Source organism: Tyto alba, unplaced genomic scaffold (assembly GCF_018691265.1).
Source record: "Tyto alba isolate M040663 unplaced genomic scaffold, T.alba_DEE_v4.0 Super-Scaffold_3, whole genome shotgun sequence".
Lineage (NCBI taxonomy): Eukaryota > Metazoa > Chordata > Aves > Strigiformes > Tytonidae > Tyto > Tyto alba.
Window position 1 is genome coordinate 9,700,020 of NW_024881304.1, and position 17,776 is coordinate 9,717,795.

The 17,776-nt window shown below is 51.5% G+C and overlaps 2 protein-coding genes across 4 annotated transcripts; one reads left to right on the plus strand and one right to left on the minus strand.

Annotated features, from left to right (window-relative positions):
* Positions 1-58: 58 nt before the first annotated feature.
* P4HTM (prolyl 4-hydroxylase, transmembrane) lies at positions 59-17,701 on the minus strand. The gene is made up of 9 exons (XM_033009287.2): positions 17,378-17,701; positions 17,225-17,306; positions 7,825-8,015; positions 6,692-6,788; positions 4,489-4,651; positions 2,694-2,879; positions 2,186-2,276; positions 1,495-1,618; positions 59-270 (listed from the first exon to the last, which is right to left on the minus strand). The coding sequence occupies exons 1-9, from the start codon at positions 17,636-17,638 to the stop codon at positions 59-61; spliced, it is 1,407 nt and encodes a 468-aa protein (XP_032865178.2). The 5' UTR covers positions 17,639-17,701.
* LOC104362395 (secreted frizzled-related protein 2) lies at positions 8,028-15,227 on the plus strand. Of its 3 annotated transcripts, none has more exons than XM_033009288.2 (4): positions 8,028-10,477; positions 11,230-11,402; positions 12,318-12,407; positions 13,271-15,227. In XM_033009288.2, the coding sequence occupies exons 1-4, from the start codon at positions 10,152-10,154 to the stop codon at positions 13,603-13,605; spliced, it is 924 nt and encodes a 307-aa protein (XP_032865179.1). In that variant the 5' UTR covers positions 8,028-10,151; the 3' UTR covers positions 13,606-15,227. The 3 variants fall into 3 exon arrangements, with proteins under 3 accessions (XP_032865179.1, XP_009966991.2, XP_032865180.1); XM_009968689.3 differs by having other exon boundaries at positions 12,321-12,407; XM_033009289.2 differs by having other exon boundaries at positions 11,251-11,402.
* Positions 17,702-17,776: the final 75 nt, after the last annotated feature.

Genomic DNA, 17,776 nt, shown 5'->3' on the forward strand with positions numbered 1-17,776 from the left:
GGCCACGTGCGCGCGGCCAGACACCCGCCACCCCGCCAATCCCCCCCCCCCCAAAGCCCTACAGCTCTAGGTGCACCCCACTGTAGGCTTTATCCACAGTCCACTCGCCCGGGGCCCCGGCCCCCGCGTAACGCTCCATCTCCTGCTGGAACTGCAGCTGCCGCCGGCGGTTGGGATCCACGTTGATCCAGTTGTTGGCGATCCACTTGGTGCCTTGGGTGACCAGGCAGCCCCCGTGCAGGGCGAAGTCGTCCAGCTCCCCCACCCAGCCTGCGGAGCGAAGCGCTGTTAGGGGGTGGCGAGGAGCGCCGGCTGAGCCGGCTCAGGTTTTAGCTCAGATAACGTCGCACAGGAGCTGGCGCCTCCACCTTAGTGCTACCCCCCACCCTAGAACCTGCGAGGAGCTCACCAGGGCAGGCTCCCCCAGGGCTCAATGCTCGTTGCCTCCATGTCTCCACTCAGCACAAGGGGCTCTCGCATTTCTGCACCACAGCTGCTGTTTTTCTCAATTCTTCCCCAAAGGGGAGGCTGGCATGGAAGAACTGGGTGCTGCTGCTAGAAGGCCCATGGAAGTCAGAGGTTTGTGGCCATATTAGAGACTGCATTTCACCAGTTCTAAATGATCCTCTTTTACAGAGGTCCCACAGTTCTTCTGTGGCAGACCTGCATCAGCAGCCGCCTTCCATTTAGGAACAATTTGCTCATAAAAGCACAACAGGGCTCTTCTTACAGGAGGGTGATGATCTTGATATTATCCTCCAACAGCCCAAATGCTGGTCTTGTGACCTTCTCTGTGGATTTTCTAGAGATGGAAACATGGGCTGCTCCTAAGGGACCTGGGATGCTATATGCCTTCCTCCCACCACTGATCAAAATCTGCCATCAAAACACTCTGGAGTCATACTCACCAGCAGCCTGGAAGATTGATGTCAATCCCCCAGCCTGACTGTCAGGGAAAGCCATGCTGTGCTTCATGAGAAAAACAGCCCCAAGGACACATATCATCAGGCTGCGGCTGAGCTTTAAAGCGGGAGTCGGCCCCGAGCACAGCAGAGCCTTGCGCGGGGCAGCCCATGACTCCCTGTGCTGCAGAGCTGATGGCCATGCTTTTGTCTACCTCCCCTTCCCACCCCTTTGGGCAACACCACATCAGTGAAACATTTTGAATTGCAGACCAAGTTCCAGCAGGAGTTTCAGCTCTCACAGCAGGATGGAAGGCAGCTGGCGATGGCTAGTGCAGCCAAGGTCTTTGTTTGCTAGCTAGTCCCGTCCCCCAAAGACATCAGGAGCCACTGACCTACTGCCTGTAAACAAAGGCCTTTCAGAGTCAGGAAGCTCCTACCCAGCTGGTGACAAGTAGACTCTACAGTTCCCACTAGCAGGCAGCTACCACCCTTTGGCTCTCTTCTGAGCTCCCAGCCGCCGCAAGAAGACGGCTGTCACCTCCTGCAGTCCTAGCCCTCCCAAGAGCCGAGTCTTGAAATGAGCCCCTACCTTCTCCATCTGACAGGTAGTTGTACCAGAAGACAGCAGTGCCTTGCTGAGGTTTCACTCGTAAATTGCCCTTGTCGCAGTTTTTCCGAGTATCTCGCAGGTCAACATCGTTCTGGATCAAAGACTGGAAAGAAACCACAGAGAAGGTGTCGCAAACGGGGCTGGAATGAAGCGCACACACTGGGCCGCCTCTGCTGCCGGCCGTCATCCTGCCCTTTGCCTGAACACCCCACAAGGACAGCTCAAGGCTGACGCTGGGCAGGACAGGGCTTTCACAACCCACCCAGAGCAGCCAGTTTCGGTCCCCTGGAGCTCCATAACCTGTTTCTGAGCAGCCGCCTATTCCTCGACACATTGCCTGGCAGGACCACAACATACTTGCCATGACTCAGTCTGAGGAAAACTGCCCAGACAGAAGCGAGCGGGACCCATGTTATGGCAGCAAGGCCAAACAGACTGCCCCTCGCACCTCCGAGCAGGGAGAGCTGCAGCTGGCAAAGCCCTGCGCCTCGTCCCTTGGCCTCAGAGGAAAAAGACTGTAAGCAGAGCACAACTTCCCCGTGCTCTTGCTACGAAGGCTAACATCCACCAACCTCACGCACCGAATCCCTTCTGCAGCCACAGCAAATAACAACGTTCAAAGAGGAACTCAAAACCCCCAGGGGCAACCAGGTAGGCAAGATTCATTTACCATCTCTTCGTATGTCCTGTTGTCAGCTATAGGAAAGACTGTTTCGCCTCCCCCAGTCACATTGTTCAGGTAGAACAGCACTGTCACATACCTGCAAGACAGAGCGGCTGTCAGGGGACACAACTGGAACAGGAGAAGATGCACAGGGGCTGTCTGTAGCCTGCCCCTCCACCATACATACAGCAGTTCCTCCAAGACATCACAAGATACATGATTTACATCATCAGCTTTTCGACAAGGACAACAAAGAAAATCCCCACCCTCAACAGAGAGGGTGTTTCTAGCCTCTGGTAGGGTTGGCTCAGCAGTTCTGCAGAACCACTCTGCCCTCCTCGTGTGGATCCACAGGATTTGCCCACCTCCCCCGTCGAACCCTTTCATGCCAGCCATCTCCAGAGCTGGTTTGCGAGCCCACAACCTGAGCCCCGACTCCCACGCAAGGTGAGGCGAAACAGCTCTCTGCACCTCACCCCTAACGCGTTCCAGATTGTGCCAAGGCAGACCTTACCGGCAGGAGGTCTCGAAGGGAGCGCTTTCATTGGCGACCAGCTTCGTGTGGCTGCAGGCAGTCTCGGGGAAGACGGGGCCACTGTCCATGTGGGCATGGTAGTGCCCTCCTTGGTCGTACCGCACAACCTGGAGGGGCTCGCTGTGCTCCACAATCTCGGGGGGCAAGCGAGTCAGGCGCATTACCCTGGGGAAGAGGAGAGCAGAGCAGGTGAGGGAAAAGCACCACCACCCTGGTCAGCCACCACTCCCAAGCCACCAATAAATCCAGAGAAAGAAAACCCCCTTCCCCAACAGACCGGAGAGACGGATGGGCTGCAGCAAGCATGCCAAGAGATAACTAGGTCCTTACAGATCTGTTGGACCATCAGCATCAGCTCAGAAAGTCCTCGTCAAGGTTAATAAAAAAACCCAAAACCGAAGGGTGCATCTCCAGCAGGACTGCTCTCAGGAAGACTTTGCTTGCTCAGCAAGATCCCTTCTGTGTGTGTCCCTGGAGCCTTCATGTGCCATCTCCTCGCTTCTCTGGACTCCTGCACACCACCTACAGACCTCGGGGACAGTTAGCAAAGCACAGGGCTGCTGCTGAGAGTGAACGAGAGACTAGCTCTAGGAATATTCTTGTCACCTAACTCACCTTTCCCTGTTGCCTTTTCAGCAGCCTCCCCCCAGGGCAGAGGGGCAGTGGAAGTGATCAAGGAGCCCGGAGCCCTCCTGCTCTGGGATTTTTCCGCTGCTACATCTGAGATCGTCCCCAAGGTCTCCAGACCTGCCAAAGAACACTCAGAGCTCTGAGTATCCGGACCAGTGGAGCCCTCGGGGCAGGTGCAAGGGGAATGTGGCACCCAGGCAGGATGGCAAAGCCCCTCCAGGCACTGCATGGTCGAAGGGAGGACTAACAGCCTCCTTCAGTGTTATGTCTTCACGTCCTCGTAACAGTGGCCAGCTGAAGAGTGTAAAAGTAGAATGCCAATGCCTGTGTGCGCCGGCTAGCTGGCATGGAGAAGGTGGCAGCCACAGTCTGCTCTAATCAAGGCAATATGTGACCCCATTCTCCCGCTGGAATGCACTGAAGAAAAGGAGTGGCCAATAGCTGTTTTTGAGCCTCAGGACAGATCTTACCCACCCATGTTCTGGGTGAGGACTAGCACCGCAAGAACCAGAGAGTCTCCAGCCAGTTATCTGAAACTCACCACGGCTAAACGATTTGGCCTGTGTGCTGGGTTTCAACACTTCCCAGCACCAAATCTGAGATGAAGGGAAGGGCAAGACGTCCTCCCATCTGCCGGGAGCTGCCCTGCAATACGTATGCTTGGAGGATTAAACTAAGTCGGCTTACTTGAGGTGAAGTCGTGCTTGTTAAAAAGTCAGCTCTGAACAGCTAAGACAGATTTCAGTGAAATGCATGAGTAACTAAAGCAAATGACAGTAACTACTGGCACCTAGACAGCATTGGAAACAGGCAGTTTCTCCCAGTAAGCTCATTTACTAATTAGAATGAATTATTTAATATAATGCCAAGTCTTCTTGGTTTTATAGGGCTGTTCCCAAAAGTGAATGGAAATGCTGAAAGGTTTGATTTTTCTTTTTTCCTTTTTCACGGGACAATACAAATTCTTGTTCTAATGAAAACCTCCTCTCCCCATTTCATGTCTGCGTTCATTGCTCTTCATACTCCAAAGACTTTCACGCAATTAGGAAGTGTGAATATTAGCAAGTCTGCCACTGCCTCTCCCAGCACAGGTGGCCCTGGTGCCTACACAAACCCAACCGCCCCTCGGCTGCCCGGCCCTTACCTTTGCCGTATGGCTCTCATGACCTGGTGTGCCCCCTCGCCCTGGTACAGCCAGGTGTGCTGGCTGTTCCGCACCAAGTCACTCATCTTCACTTTCTGGCTTCCCATATATTTGTGGAAATCACGGATATTCAATTGTTTGAACTCCTCCAAACTGAGCACGCCTACGGGAAGAGAAGAAAAGCCGGCTGACTCTGGTGCAGGTAATAGTTCTTGGTGTCCTGTGCTTGGAGAAACCACCAGCTGAGGGCACTGCAGAAATTGCCTTCCTCAAACAAACCCCATTCAGGGTCCACCACTGTGCCCAGCATGGGCTGCACCCTGTACGCGCGGGCCCCAGCAATGCTCTCGCCTTCAGCAAAGGGCATAGAGCAACCTGCAAAAGTGAACTGTTAGCTGCTGTGCAGGGTCAGAACTGGGACAGGCAAAATACCATCCTGAACTTTAACAAGCTCCTAAAACACACACAGGCCAAACCATTAAGAGAGAGAAATAGCCACTACAGTTCTAACATGTGCAATGCTTCAGCTAAAAAGCCTGTGCCACCTGATGCCTTGGGGCTTGTTACTTTGATATTTAAACAGACACATTTAAGAGCAGAGTGGGACACTGTATTTTCTACAAGAACTTGCAAGGTAATTTAAAAAAGCCAAACCCAAAACAAGCAGTACATTCTTCTGCATTTGTGTAACTGCAAAACATGAGTGAGAAGTACAACAGACTATAATCTTGCGTAAGTAGAAATAACAGAAAAGTGAGGGGTAAAAAGTTGTTTCTACTAAAACAGGTATTTCTTGTTTGCACACAGCTGGACTCGGCAGGGAATGGACTTCTGCCTTTGTCAGCTTCAGAAAAATCCTTTCTGGAGAAGAAGGGAAGCCCTGCACTGAGGATCAGGTCCCTGGGACCAGAGCGTGCGGAGCGGTGCAGAGTGCTGCCCAGCAGCCAGCACGCATGGCGGGCTGCCTGTGGAGCTGGCTCGGGCAGAAACCCGGCGCAGCTGCGGTGCCAGCTCTGCTCCCCGGGCACCCTGCACCCTCCGGCAGCAGGAAGGACCAGTCACCAGGTGCCAGTGGTCGTGACCAAATTATCCACACCATTATTATTTCTAGTGTCTCCCTCTTCCCACATCCCTTTACTCCACGTGGTCTTGATGACTCAGTGCCACATCCAGGTTGTGACCTGGTCTCTTGGTGTCACGTACCAATCTAACAACAGAGGGAAGCAGCTCTCTGGAAGCAAGGTCCTGCCAAGAGCACCTTAACAGGACCTTTCATTTGTTAATGTCCGGAACAGTGGAAAAGCCACCGAGGACTCAGTCATACGCTGCTGTCCCTGCCAAGAATGTCACCAGTCTGGAGGAGTGGGGCATGGGGTGCCCTCTGGATACTTAGGCATTCACACATGTACTGCTTCAACTCTAAACCAGCTCCTCATGGGCAGCTCTCAATGCCAGGTCACTGGAAGAGAGCATGCAGAGCCTGTGTGTTCACTTAATTTGATTAGGAAATGGAGAGTTGCTTAATTGAGGCCGCTCTAATTAGAGCAGCAGAGGTTATAGAGTGCACGTCCGGACCAGCAGGAGCCCTTGGGAGACTGGAGCCAGGAGGGGCAGAAGTGGCCTCACAAAATACAGATTGCAGCCGCAGAGAGGGGAGTCAGCAACAAAGGTGACCTACAAGACCACCCTCACCTCCACTTATTCTGTGCTCCCCTGCCAGCGATGTGGGGCTCCCAGCCTGCTGCAGAAGTCTCCCTGAAAACAGAGGGGATGGAAGGTGTACCTTAACACCTGCAGCCCAGGTTAACAAGAGCTCTGTAGTCAGAGCCCCAGCAGCCTCTCAGACTACGGGAGCAGAAGCGCTCCCTGAATGTCCCGTTACAGCAGGGCACGAACCAGGGCAGGTCTAGCAGAGGAGAGCACATGCAGAGGTATGTTCTGGTCCTGCTTCTGCAAGATCCAAGCCCAGGCGGTGGAACTAGTCTGCTGCTAGACTGGTGATGAAGGAGCAGGAGTGCCGTGATGAGAATTTTACACCGATTTTGCTTTTCTGCAAAGGTCTCTAAAGCAGTGTTATTTTCCTTTGAAGAACACAGCTAGAGAAAGGTCTGGGCAGGGGACACGGCTCTTGCTCTGCCCCACATGGCCCTGCGAGGCAGCCAGCATGCTGGGGGCGAAGAGATTCCCATGGAGCTGCTCTTACCATTCCCGTCAGGATCAGCCTTGACTGCAGCGTACATCTCCCGGATGTTTTCGGGGGTCATCCACCTGCCGTTCCCAAGCCGGGTGTGGGTCAACACCTGAAATTTATAAATGAATCAGCACCGGGCAGTGGTTTCTTGTACTACTGAAACCTTGCAGATTCCCTGCTTGAGGCCTGGCGGGCTCTCCTCCGCAGCACATCGGCCAGCCAGGCGTCAGCACATCTCTGCAGAAAGAAGATTGCAGTGAGAATCATCTGGCAGCCACACACAGTGTGTGGCTGATGAGTGCTGTTATTTCCAGTTTAGGTCACGGCAAACGACTGCTGGGACTTGGTTAACCAGTCCTGAAGTAGAGGGGGCACAGCTCTTTCTCTTGAACGGAAAGTAAAGCAATTGATGATAAAAGTGAATGCTTTTACTTGTCCAAGATAAGGGATTGGAACAAAACGCTTCCTTTCCATGTGGACAGAGAGATGCAGTATTCTGGAGAGCTCTCAGCAGGCTCTGACTTTCAGAGAAAGGAGCCTTGTCCTGGGTTGTCACTGGCACAGTTCCCCATACTCCAAGACCCCTGCTGCCCACAGGACAGTACCCGCCCCAGCCCCACCTGAAACGGGAGCCTGGGGAGGGACATCCTTCAACTGCCAGCGCCTGCCCTGATGCACCCCTGCCATACAGTGCAAGGGTGCTGAAGAGCTGTGGACACGGTGCTCATTATCCTCCTCCAGGCTCATTAACAGGGATGGCTTTGTTGGTGTCCTGTCAATTAGCACAGTCAGCTCCCCACAGGCTGCACAAAGCAGTGCCCACGCTACAAACTCACTTCCCCGGGACACCCAGCAAAAGGAAGCCCACAGCACAGGGAACATTTTACCCAGCATATTTAAAACACGCATCCCCTGCCAAGGACTGCTGCTGCTTCCCAACAGCATGACAACTGCTCCATGCTTCCCCAGGAATTTCCATGCTGAAGGCCAGCACAGGACTTGAGACATAAAATTAAGCAAATACTGATTGGTATATGCTGAGGTCTGGCCTTACCAAAGCTCATGAGTAATCAGGAGACCATCTGAGGAGGGGACCTGCCAGAGGGTCCCCCAGCAAACTTCCCCCGGTCTGTCCCGCACTCTACCTCTTTGAGCTGCAGCTGCCCATCCTGATTGTGGTCCAGCAGATTGAAAATGTCCATCTGGCTGATTTCTATCATTTCCATGGCTTCCTCATAGTCATCCGTTGGTAGGATCTGGCTCTTCTGCAGCCCCTTCAGCTGTGCCAGATGGACAATGAGCTTGCACTCCTCCTCTGTCAGGAAGTCAGGAATTTCTGCAGCAAAAGTGTGAGCAGCAACAGACACTGAGGAACTGTTCCAGTGGGATCCCATACTAATGGCAGGCCACTCAGAAGAAAAAAAAAAAAAAAAATAGAGGTGGGGTGGAAATTTAGGAACTGCCTGAATTTGGGACATTGAAACACATCCCCCCATCTACCAGAAAGGCTCTCAAAGAGCATACACCACACACCTGAGCTGCTGGAGGCAGGTATTTTTACAGCATCAGTTCCCAAATGTTTGGATCCAGGGGTCAAGCCCTTAAACTCGCTCACAGATACCACAATGGACAAAGGAGTGAACAAACATGTGCATATCACTGCGTATTATCACTTCAAAGGTGACATGTGGATCACAGTCTGGGAACTGCTGCTCTAAAGGAAGGGAGGCCAAAAATCTTTATGGTGAGCAGTGGCGATGGCCATGGTTTCAGGCTTCCTTGCTCTCAGAGGGAGGGGACGACACTTTGCACAGAACCAAATGCCTTTCAGGAGCACCCGGCACAGTGCTCTACTATGAAACTCAAACAGCAAGGAGACAACTTCCAAACTTATTCCCACTCATTCCCTTGATCCCTCACTAAAAATGGTCTTCAAATGCAATATTAAAAGGGAAGATACTGCACATGGTGGATGCCACACTCCATACCCAGGTAGCATCCCAGTATCACCAGCTTTCCCTTGCAGCACGACACCAGCAGCAATCAGGTGATACCAGGATCCCAAACAAATTTTAATGCAGAGAAATCCACCGATGACTACAAGGCCAAGAGATTCCTATCTGCATGGTGCATGTGCTTGCAAAGTACTGGTGAGGTCCCGTTCCACAGCACAGTTACGCTGTGGCCCAGCAGGTTCAGAAGATCCTTCTAGCTGATGTCTGTCACTGCTACGGGGATCTTGTTACTAGCTGCTGAGACTTGAAGAGGGACAGAAAAACCACTGAAGCAGGACAGGTTTAAGTGCTCCTAGGCCCAAGGTCCTCCTCTCCAAATTGTAGCTCCCTAGAGCTCCTGCAGGTATGTGCCAAGGACACATTATATCTCAACTACAGCTGCAGCTCTCAAAGGGGGAAAAAAAAAAAAGTTAATTACTTCATGACCTTAAATCAACCCTATCAGCTCAAACTGTCAGTAAGCAGTTGGCTTCTTGCTGAGTACAGACCAGAACTAGCCCTGTAAAAAATGAGATGTTCCTGGGAAGCCCCAGAAACACAATGCAGCCAGCTGCATCCGTAACACCCTCTGAGGAAACAATTTCCGCCACAGGCAGCGCAGGGTCCCTGTGCCAGAGGATACTTCAGCACCCGAGCTTCCACTGACCGGTTTGAACCTCACGGCATGGCACTGAATGAACCATGTGCGCTGGCAAGCAACACCCCCAGTATTTCCAGTTCCCCAAACTGGGCTACAATAACGATGGATTCTGGAATCTTAATTACGTGCTGGAGGAAGGACAATCCTGCTCTTCAGTGGTAGTAATGGGATTTCGTAATGAAGTAAAAATTCTGTTAACTGTAAGGCATGCTCTGTCACACAGGTTGCAAGGTGAGGGGGTTTCCAGCTAAGCGCTGCCAATCCCGTCTGCAAACAACCTGGCTCCACAGCTGCAAATTAGTTCCTCTCTACTCTCAGCTCTCTGAAAGGTTAACTTCTGGCTGTGAGACCATCCTATCTCCCGCCCTGCTCAACAATAGATCCAGCTAAACAAATGCCTCCTAATTGACTTTGAGCAACACTTGATTGCTTTTACAAAAAACAAAAGGGAGGAAAACATTGGGGTTTATGAAATAATGACTAATCCTGGAGCAAGAGAAAGGGGATGGGTTGGAGCACTGGTGTCAAAGAGAGATTCAATCTTGGCTGAAAGAGCCCCAAGACACATGGGCCAAGTCATTCATCCCTCCCCAACTGCCCTCATTTCCACACCTGCTGATCTAAGCCAAACCCCTGCTAAAATCCAAACAATCGGGGCCGCTGGCAAACGAAAATTGGAGCATTGTCTTCCCCATGAGGGCTCTGAAAGGGCCGCACTTAATGAGGATGGATCGACAGAGAGGTGGCTGGTAGGCTATAAAAGGCGGCCCACAGTCGGGAGCAGCTCAGTCCGGGGTGTTCCCAGCCCTCTCCGAGCATGGTCACGGCCGGCCCCACGCACCCCTCCAGGTCGGGTGGCCCATGGCTGCTGGGTCTCCTGGCACGCCTGCTGCTCTGGGGCTCGCCAGGAGCCCGGGCAAGCTACCTGAGGAGATCCTCCAGCTGCACGCCCATTCCGCACCACATGGCCTTGTGCTACGATATTGGCTACTCCGAGATGAGGATTCCCAACCTGCTGGAGCACGAGACCATGCCAGAAGTGATCCAGCAGTCTTCCAGCTGGCTGCCCTTGCTGGCCAGGGAGTGCCACCCAGATGCTAGGATTTTCCTCTGCTCCCTCTTTGCACCAATCTGCTTGGACAGGTAAGATATTTTTACAAGTTATTTCAGCTGTAGCAAGTAACACTCCTCAAGAGTGAACTGCATTTGCCTCCCGAGAGAAAACACATACAATGTGATCAGTGCAGTGCCCAAGAAGCCATGCTGCCCCTCTCAGCGAGGGACAATTGGATTACCCAGCAGGGACCTTCTCTCCGAAAGCGAAACACAAGCATTCCATCTTGCAGGAGCAGAAACATTATGTTCCCTCCTCTGGATTTTTCCTGCTTTCCCACCCTAGGCACCGCTGCTGTCTCCCCCGGCCGCCCCCCTCACACACTACAGTGGTGTCACCTCCCGCCTTCCCTGCAGCCCCTCAACTCCCAGCTCCTGCCCCACATGTAAGGGGTTTCTCAGCCTGGCAGTGCCCAGCAGCAGAGAGAAATCCTCAGTTTTGAGGTGCAGCCATCAAAGTACAGAGCTGCTAAGGAAATTGGGTATCTAGTTAGGCACCTGTAAAGGTAAGCAGCCTTTGCACAACTAGAGGGGACCCCGGGGGTGGGGATGGGCTTCTGGCAGCAGCCTGTATCGAACACCTCAGCCCTCCTGTCCTCAGCAATTTGTTGCTTGCTTCCTGGGCATGTATGTTCAAAAGACATCAAAGATCCTAAAATAGTTCTGCTAGCACTAGAGTGTGCAACACAGCCCTGCACAGCGGCGGCGGGGTGCCAGGGCTCGCCCCTCAGCCTGCTGCCGGGAGGAACCCCGGGGTGCTGCAATCCCCATCCCCTCCCCAGGCTCATCTACCCCTGCCGCAGCCTGTGCGAAGCTGTCAAGAGAAGCTGCGCGCCCGTCATGGCTTGCTACGGCTACCCCTGGCCCGAAATCCTCAACTGCAACAAGTTTCCTGCAGATCATGAACTGTGCATCGCAGCAGTCTCCACGGATGAAAATTCCTCGAGCAGGAGAAGTAAGGTTCTTTTTTTCTCATTTGTTTTCCCACATGTAACACTGAAAACTCAAAAGGGTGGGCCTATGCCTTGTTTCTATTAGTAGTATTTATGGTTTTAAGCTATACTTTGAAAAAATAATTTATAAATTCTAGTTTTGTTCTCTCTGGGAACACCACCATGTCTAGAAAATTAGCGTAACGTTGACTGCAGCTTGTTCCCCCCTCTGTTGTATTCATTAGCTCCCTGGGTGCCATCAGACATGCAGGGTTTGGGGCAGGGGAAAGGAATCGTTGTAAAAGCCTAATGCCCAGGCACAGCATGAGAGCTTGTGGTGTGCAGGCTCCAGGCAGTGAGATGTGCTTCCAGTGGAGTTGGAGCCCTGATCTTTCAGCTGTGTCCAGGGTTTAAAAACATGCAAAAAGAAATGTTTTGCAAGCCTTCTCTTTAAACATTAGGAAACACCACAAAGGGGCATGAGCCTCTGCAGACATGAGTTACATGAGAAAAAAAATCTTCAGGATGGAAAGACTAAATTAAACAGCCAGATACTGATGAACACTGAGGGAGATTCAAGAGCAGCTAAGAGAACAGATGCTTCATTTCAGCATCGCTGGATGGAGTCTGGCCATACCAATGGCTTTACTGCTTCATCCAAACTAGGAGATCTTCATTAAGCATTTTCACTGCTGCTTTATCATGCAGCAACACACACAAGTCTAAACAAAGCACGACAAGCAGCGTCTGCCCCAGCCACAGAAAGGAGAGCCTAACATTTCTCACCCTGGCAGTCTGAGCTGTCTCTCCAGGGACTGCGTAGCTCGGGAGGAAGCACCACTCAGAAGCAGCAAGCCACCACTTGCAGATCTCAACATTTCATTACGCCTTTTCCAGTGAAGCTTGACAAGGGTGCTATAACCAAATTTCTGTTGCAGCAGTGCCTCGAGCCAGCTGCAAGGACTGCGAGCTTGAGGAGGCCAGCACTGCCAGGGACATCCTGGAAAACCTCTGCGCCAATGATTTTGGTGAGTACCTTCCCTCTCCCTTCTGTTGCTGCCATTCCCTTCAGCAGCCAAGCAGCGGCCTGGGCAGAAAATGGCTTTGCCATAACAAGCTCACTTGGAGGAACTGCAGCTTTTACAGCAGACCCCAGGGATTTTCTGGTCCCAACTTACCTGTTTGGTAGCAGGAGGGACCAGCTTTGGGTAGCACCAAAGGTGAAGAGCTGCTCTATTTCTGTGGGCTCTGATTTGGTTTTGTTCTGTGGCTGCTACATACAAGCACTACTCTGGTTTTCCCTTGGAGACCAATATTTCAGTCAACGCCCATAAAAACCTTTAGCTAACTCGGTGTTAGCTATTGCAAATACCGCTGTTCCAGTAATGTGTCTCTCCCTCTCCTAGCTCAAGCAGGAGGCAGCACTGGCTCTGCTCAATCAGCTAGCAGGAAATTTTCAAGATACTGTCCTGATTTCAGGCACACAACCTTCATGAACAAAAAAAAGTTAAAAATCCTGGGCAGCTGGCAGTCATGTCGCCTCCTGAAATCCCAGCTCAGAGAAAAGTGAAGTAATTTGCACAAGTCCAGGATTTTGATGCATCCACTGGCTTGTGTCCCTGCTTCCTACCGGGCTTCTGCCCATGCAGCGGTGCTGATACGCCTTCACCACTCCCATGAGGAAACTGGAGTGAGAAGAATAGCGTTCAGTACTGGAAACTAACCTCAGATGAGAACTTTTACAAGTTCACTGCAATTACAAGAGTCTGGATGGATGCGTCACCATATCTTGAACAGAAACAGCAAGAAGCCTCGTGTTGGCTGTGTGTTTATGTGGGTAAGAGCTATGAAAAGTAAACAGAACTAACAGCTCTTTTTCCAACCCATGCAGCAGTGAAAATCCGAATCCTGAGGAAGAATATGACCACTACCATCTCAGACTTTGACCTGGACCCCTCCAGAGTAGAAGTCCTGAAGCATGGCCCTCTCCTCAGAACCGAAATCCCCAGCAGGCTCCAGCAGTGGCTCGACATAGATGCTACCTGCGTCCACAACATCATGAGAGGCACTCACACAGGGGTCTTCGTTGTAAGTGGTGAAGTACAGAGTGACAAAGTGGTGGTGAACAAGGCCTACGCCTGGCAGAAGAAGAACAGGAACCTGCACCAGGCGGTGCGGAGGTGGAAACATCACCGCTGCCCTGAACAGGCTGGCCGGAAGGTCTGAAAAATCTCAATTCCAACAATAAGAAACTGCTCCCTTTTCTATGTCTAGAAAACTCCTTTCCCTGGCAGTTGGTGTTTTGGAGATGTACAGTCAGTATTTTTAGGTGATTCACAGCAGTCATAGTCCACATAGGGCCTCACTACAGATCCCTGTTTTACCAAGACAGATCTTAAGGATGCAGATTTAACATATTCCTCTCACAAGGCTCTGTAGATCCAGGACTTGTGATGGAAGGCTTTGCGTAGGATCCAACGCCATAACAAAACGGAACTGAACTCTGCAGGTGAGCACAAACTAGAAGAGACCTTTAGTAAGTTTCTTCTAGTTCTCATCATCAACGTTGATAGTCATTTCAGCTTCATTATTTCACCCGGAGACATTGATGCTGTCCAAGTGCCTGCTTGCTTCTGTCCACAGAGGTTACACGAACGTCTCCCTGACTGCTAAGTGATGCTTTCTGTGTAATGGAGCAAATACTCTACTCTTGTATAGTCTGAGGTATATTAAGGGGGAAAGGAACTTACCCTGGTAATGCCCAGCCCTGTAAAAAATGAATGCTAAACCCTGCTCTTAAGCGGTCACTTAGGCTGTCCCTTCAGCTTGCTGTGCTGAGTTGATGAGCATCAGCACAGGTAAAAGCACACAGAGGAAAGATAGCTGAGAATTTCCGCGTAACAGGGAAAACCATTTTTGTAGCATCAGGAAATTCAGTTTGGATCAGAAGATTCTGGTAACTGGGGAACTGCTGGATATATCAAGATATCACAAGAGCCTTGCGAAAGAGCAGAGTGGGAGTGAGACATCAGCCATTTAAACCTCTGCTTTGGTGTGCAACAGCAGCTTTTCTTGGGACTCGGAGGTGAGCCCCAACCACAGCACAAGAGGAGCTACTTGCAGTTCTGATATGGGAGGGGGGGCCACAAACATTACCCAGCTGTCTGGCCTTCCACTTGCACGCAAGGAAGACAGAAAAGGTGACAAAACTCAGTCTCACCAAGTTCTCTGCAACTCATTCTCTCACCCAAGTAAGTAGGGACTGTAATTCCCTGCAGGGGTAAACACCGCTATAGTTCTATGCTCCAGACCACAGAGAAGAAAACAGCAAATCCCCAAACGAGAAAACAAGTCAGATTTTTACTGCCTAACAAAGCACTGTCCGTGGAAAGTTTTTGACACTGGATTAAACTTGGGACTGAAATAAGGGGAAAAACGGCTTTGGGAGAAACACATTCTGCCTTGTTCATGATGCCTGCAGTCTCAGTTGTGGAGAGAGCCACCCGGTTTGACGGAGACACATTGCCTCCCTGTGCTCGTAAAGCACACCAACAACCCGTGATGCGATCTCCTCTTCAGATTTAGTGTGGGCTGAGATGAGCGCTCAGACACTCACACTGAAATTCATCTGCGCCCTGACATTTGTGCAGTGATTACTTCTATTCCCTGAGGCTCAGAAGAAAAACAGCGAGATTTCCTATTTTTGTTCATTCCTGCTGCCTTGTCTTGCAAACTGCTGCCCAATCCACAGAATCCACTGCCAGGTGGTCCCTGAAACGGCAGTATCTTCTGAACAGACTTCGTTTGGAAAACACAACCCAACACATAAAAGCTCTGAAGGTTGAAAAGGCTTTGTCTGATATTTGTTTTCCACTAATAGGATTATTTGATTACTAGTGTTTCCTAACTAAAAAGTGCACAGATGGTCTGACTTACAAGCTTTAGAAATGACGTCTCGTAGCCAGAGGGGGGAAAAAATAGGGCAGGGACTTTTTCATGGCTCCATGAAATATGCTTGGGTTCAATGCAGATGACTTACCCACATCTAAAAAAGAAACCACAAGTTCCCCTACGGTGCCCACTGCCATGCTCCAAAGCACAGAACTCACATTAAATCACTAACGAGCCATCCACTGCTGTAGTCCCACTATTGCCTGCTCTGCTGAAAGCAAAGATCTCACAGCCACTTATTTCCTTAAATTGGCTCTTGCATGCTGCAACACTTTGTGTTAAGTAAAATTCCCAGAAGTTCAGGAGTCCTTCTTTGCTAGCGGCTTCTGGGTTTGTCTAACACAACCAAGTTAAATACACACTTCCACTAATTTAAACAGAGATGCAATAAATTAGTTTTTTTTAAACCAATTGGTTTAGATTGGTACTGTTTGCATAGATAGAGAAGTCTCTGGAAATCTTTTAAAGTCAGTGCTTGTTCCTGGCAGGTTCATCCAGGAGATAAGAGCTGTCTTGCGACCTGCAGTTTCTAAATAAGGGACTCCTTATCGGAGGACAAGGGAGAACAGACTCATGTGGCATCTTAAATGTTGAATGTCCGTCACTGTCTGTGATACCATCCTTGGGGAGCAAAGCTTCCCTTGGAACTGATGGAGGTGCTGGAGTGACAAGTGCAAAGCGGTGGGATTACCGTTGCTGGGACCAACCTGCCTTTTATCAGCTTCAGCACCTTCCTTGCAGGTCAGGACCAGCTCTTTTACTAAGCAGTAGCGGTAACGCAGAGAAGGTGGAAGGAGTTTTACTGAGTGAAAAGCAGAGCAATTAACGACATCTGTTTTGTGATTGCTGTGGGGTATCAGTTCCAGGTTGGTGTCCGTTTACTGAACGTCAGACAGAAATCCACTCAGAAATTTGCAAACCATGAGTATCACAGATGTAGAAATGACAAAAGAACTTTGTATATTTCTTCCAGACACTTATTGCATTAAAGGAATTTAATATGAACCCTATTTGATTTATGGCCAGGCTTTCAGCATATATAATCTATCTAGAATCAGGAAACCCCCTCGATTTATATTATTGAGAAAACATCTAAAAGACTCTCAATGCTATCTTTTCAGAGACAACAGGTTTTCTCTGACTTTGCAGTAGTAGGAATTTTGTAATCACCTGTCCCAAAAAATTAATTTGTATATTCTCAGTGGATTTTCAGAACGCAGAGTTCAATTAATGAGACTTTATCAGTCACAGCAAAAATCACAGAAAGGTAAAGATGGTTTTAAAATATCTGAAAGACAGAGATTGTGTGGTTGTGCATCAGAGCAGCCAGAAATAAAGACAAATCTGGAACAGAATTAAAAATGGTGGGAGACATTAAAACTATCAGTTCGCCTGTTAACCATTTCATCAGCACTGAAGCACCAACACTAAATTGCTTTATCATGATTTATTACCAAAAGTTTGGGCATCTCTCATCCCTTCCTAACACTGAGCAGCTTCTTCGAGGTCCTCTTCAGCGATCTGCTGTCTACTCATGGTATTCTAAAGGGAATCTGAAAAAACTGGAAAGGTTAATATTCTGAATTATTTTAAGTGGGCCATCCAGAACAAGTAACCTCTGTGAATCCTGTGTCAAAATACGTTACACAAAATCATGCTCTTTTTAATGCAGCCGCAAGGAAAAGCAGCGCGGGGAGGAGCAGCGAACAGGCGAGATGTCATTTTCCCCCGAGTGGGTGTCAGAGCACAGCGAGTGTGAGACAGACCCCCCCCTCCCACACACACACCCCGGGGCGCCTGCCGCGGCCTGCCGGCACCCACGGGCACCGCTCCCCCGGTCCCGCACCCCACGGGCCAGCCCCGGGGGGGGGGGCGCAGCGGGGCCGGTACTCACCGAAGAGGAGCGGCTTGAGGCTGAGGGTGCGCACGGCGTGGGCCCTGCCGGGCACCAGCTCCACCCGCTGCGTGTGGCCCACCTGCGGGGAGAGCGGCGGTGAGCGGCGGCGCGGCCCCGGCCCCGGCCCCGGCCCCCCCGGCGCGGCCTTGCCTTGATGCCTTCGAGGCGCGGGAGGGCGGGGGCGGGCGGCGGCGGCGGCGGCGGCGGGGCGGCGGCGGAGGGCTGCCCCCCGGCCTCGCCGGCGCTAAGGTGCACGAAGAGCAGCAGCCCCAGGACATTGAGGACGTAGAGGTGGGCGAAGACCATGAGGACGAGGAAGTAGGGCCGCGAGCAGACGGGCCGCGGGCGGCCCCCCGGCGGGCCGGGCAGGGGGGGACCCTCCGCCCGCGTCGCCGCCGCCGCCGCCGCCATCGCGCCCCCGGCCCGCCAGGCCTCGCGCGTCACCACGGCAACCGCCCGGCGCGCTGCGTCACTGCGCCGCGGGGGCGGGGCCAGGGGAGGGGGCGTGGCGGAGCAGGTGTGGGGGGACCGCCCTCCTCCCCCGCCCCC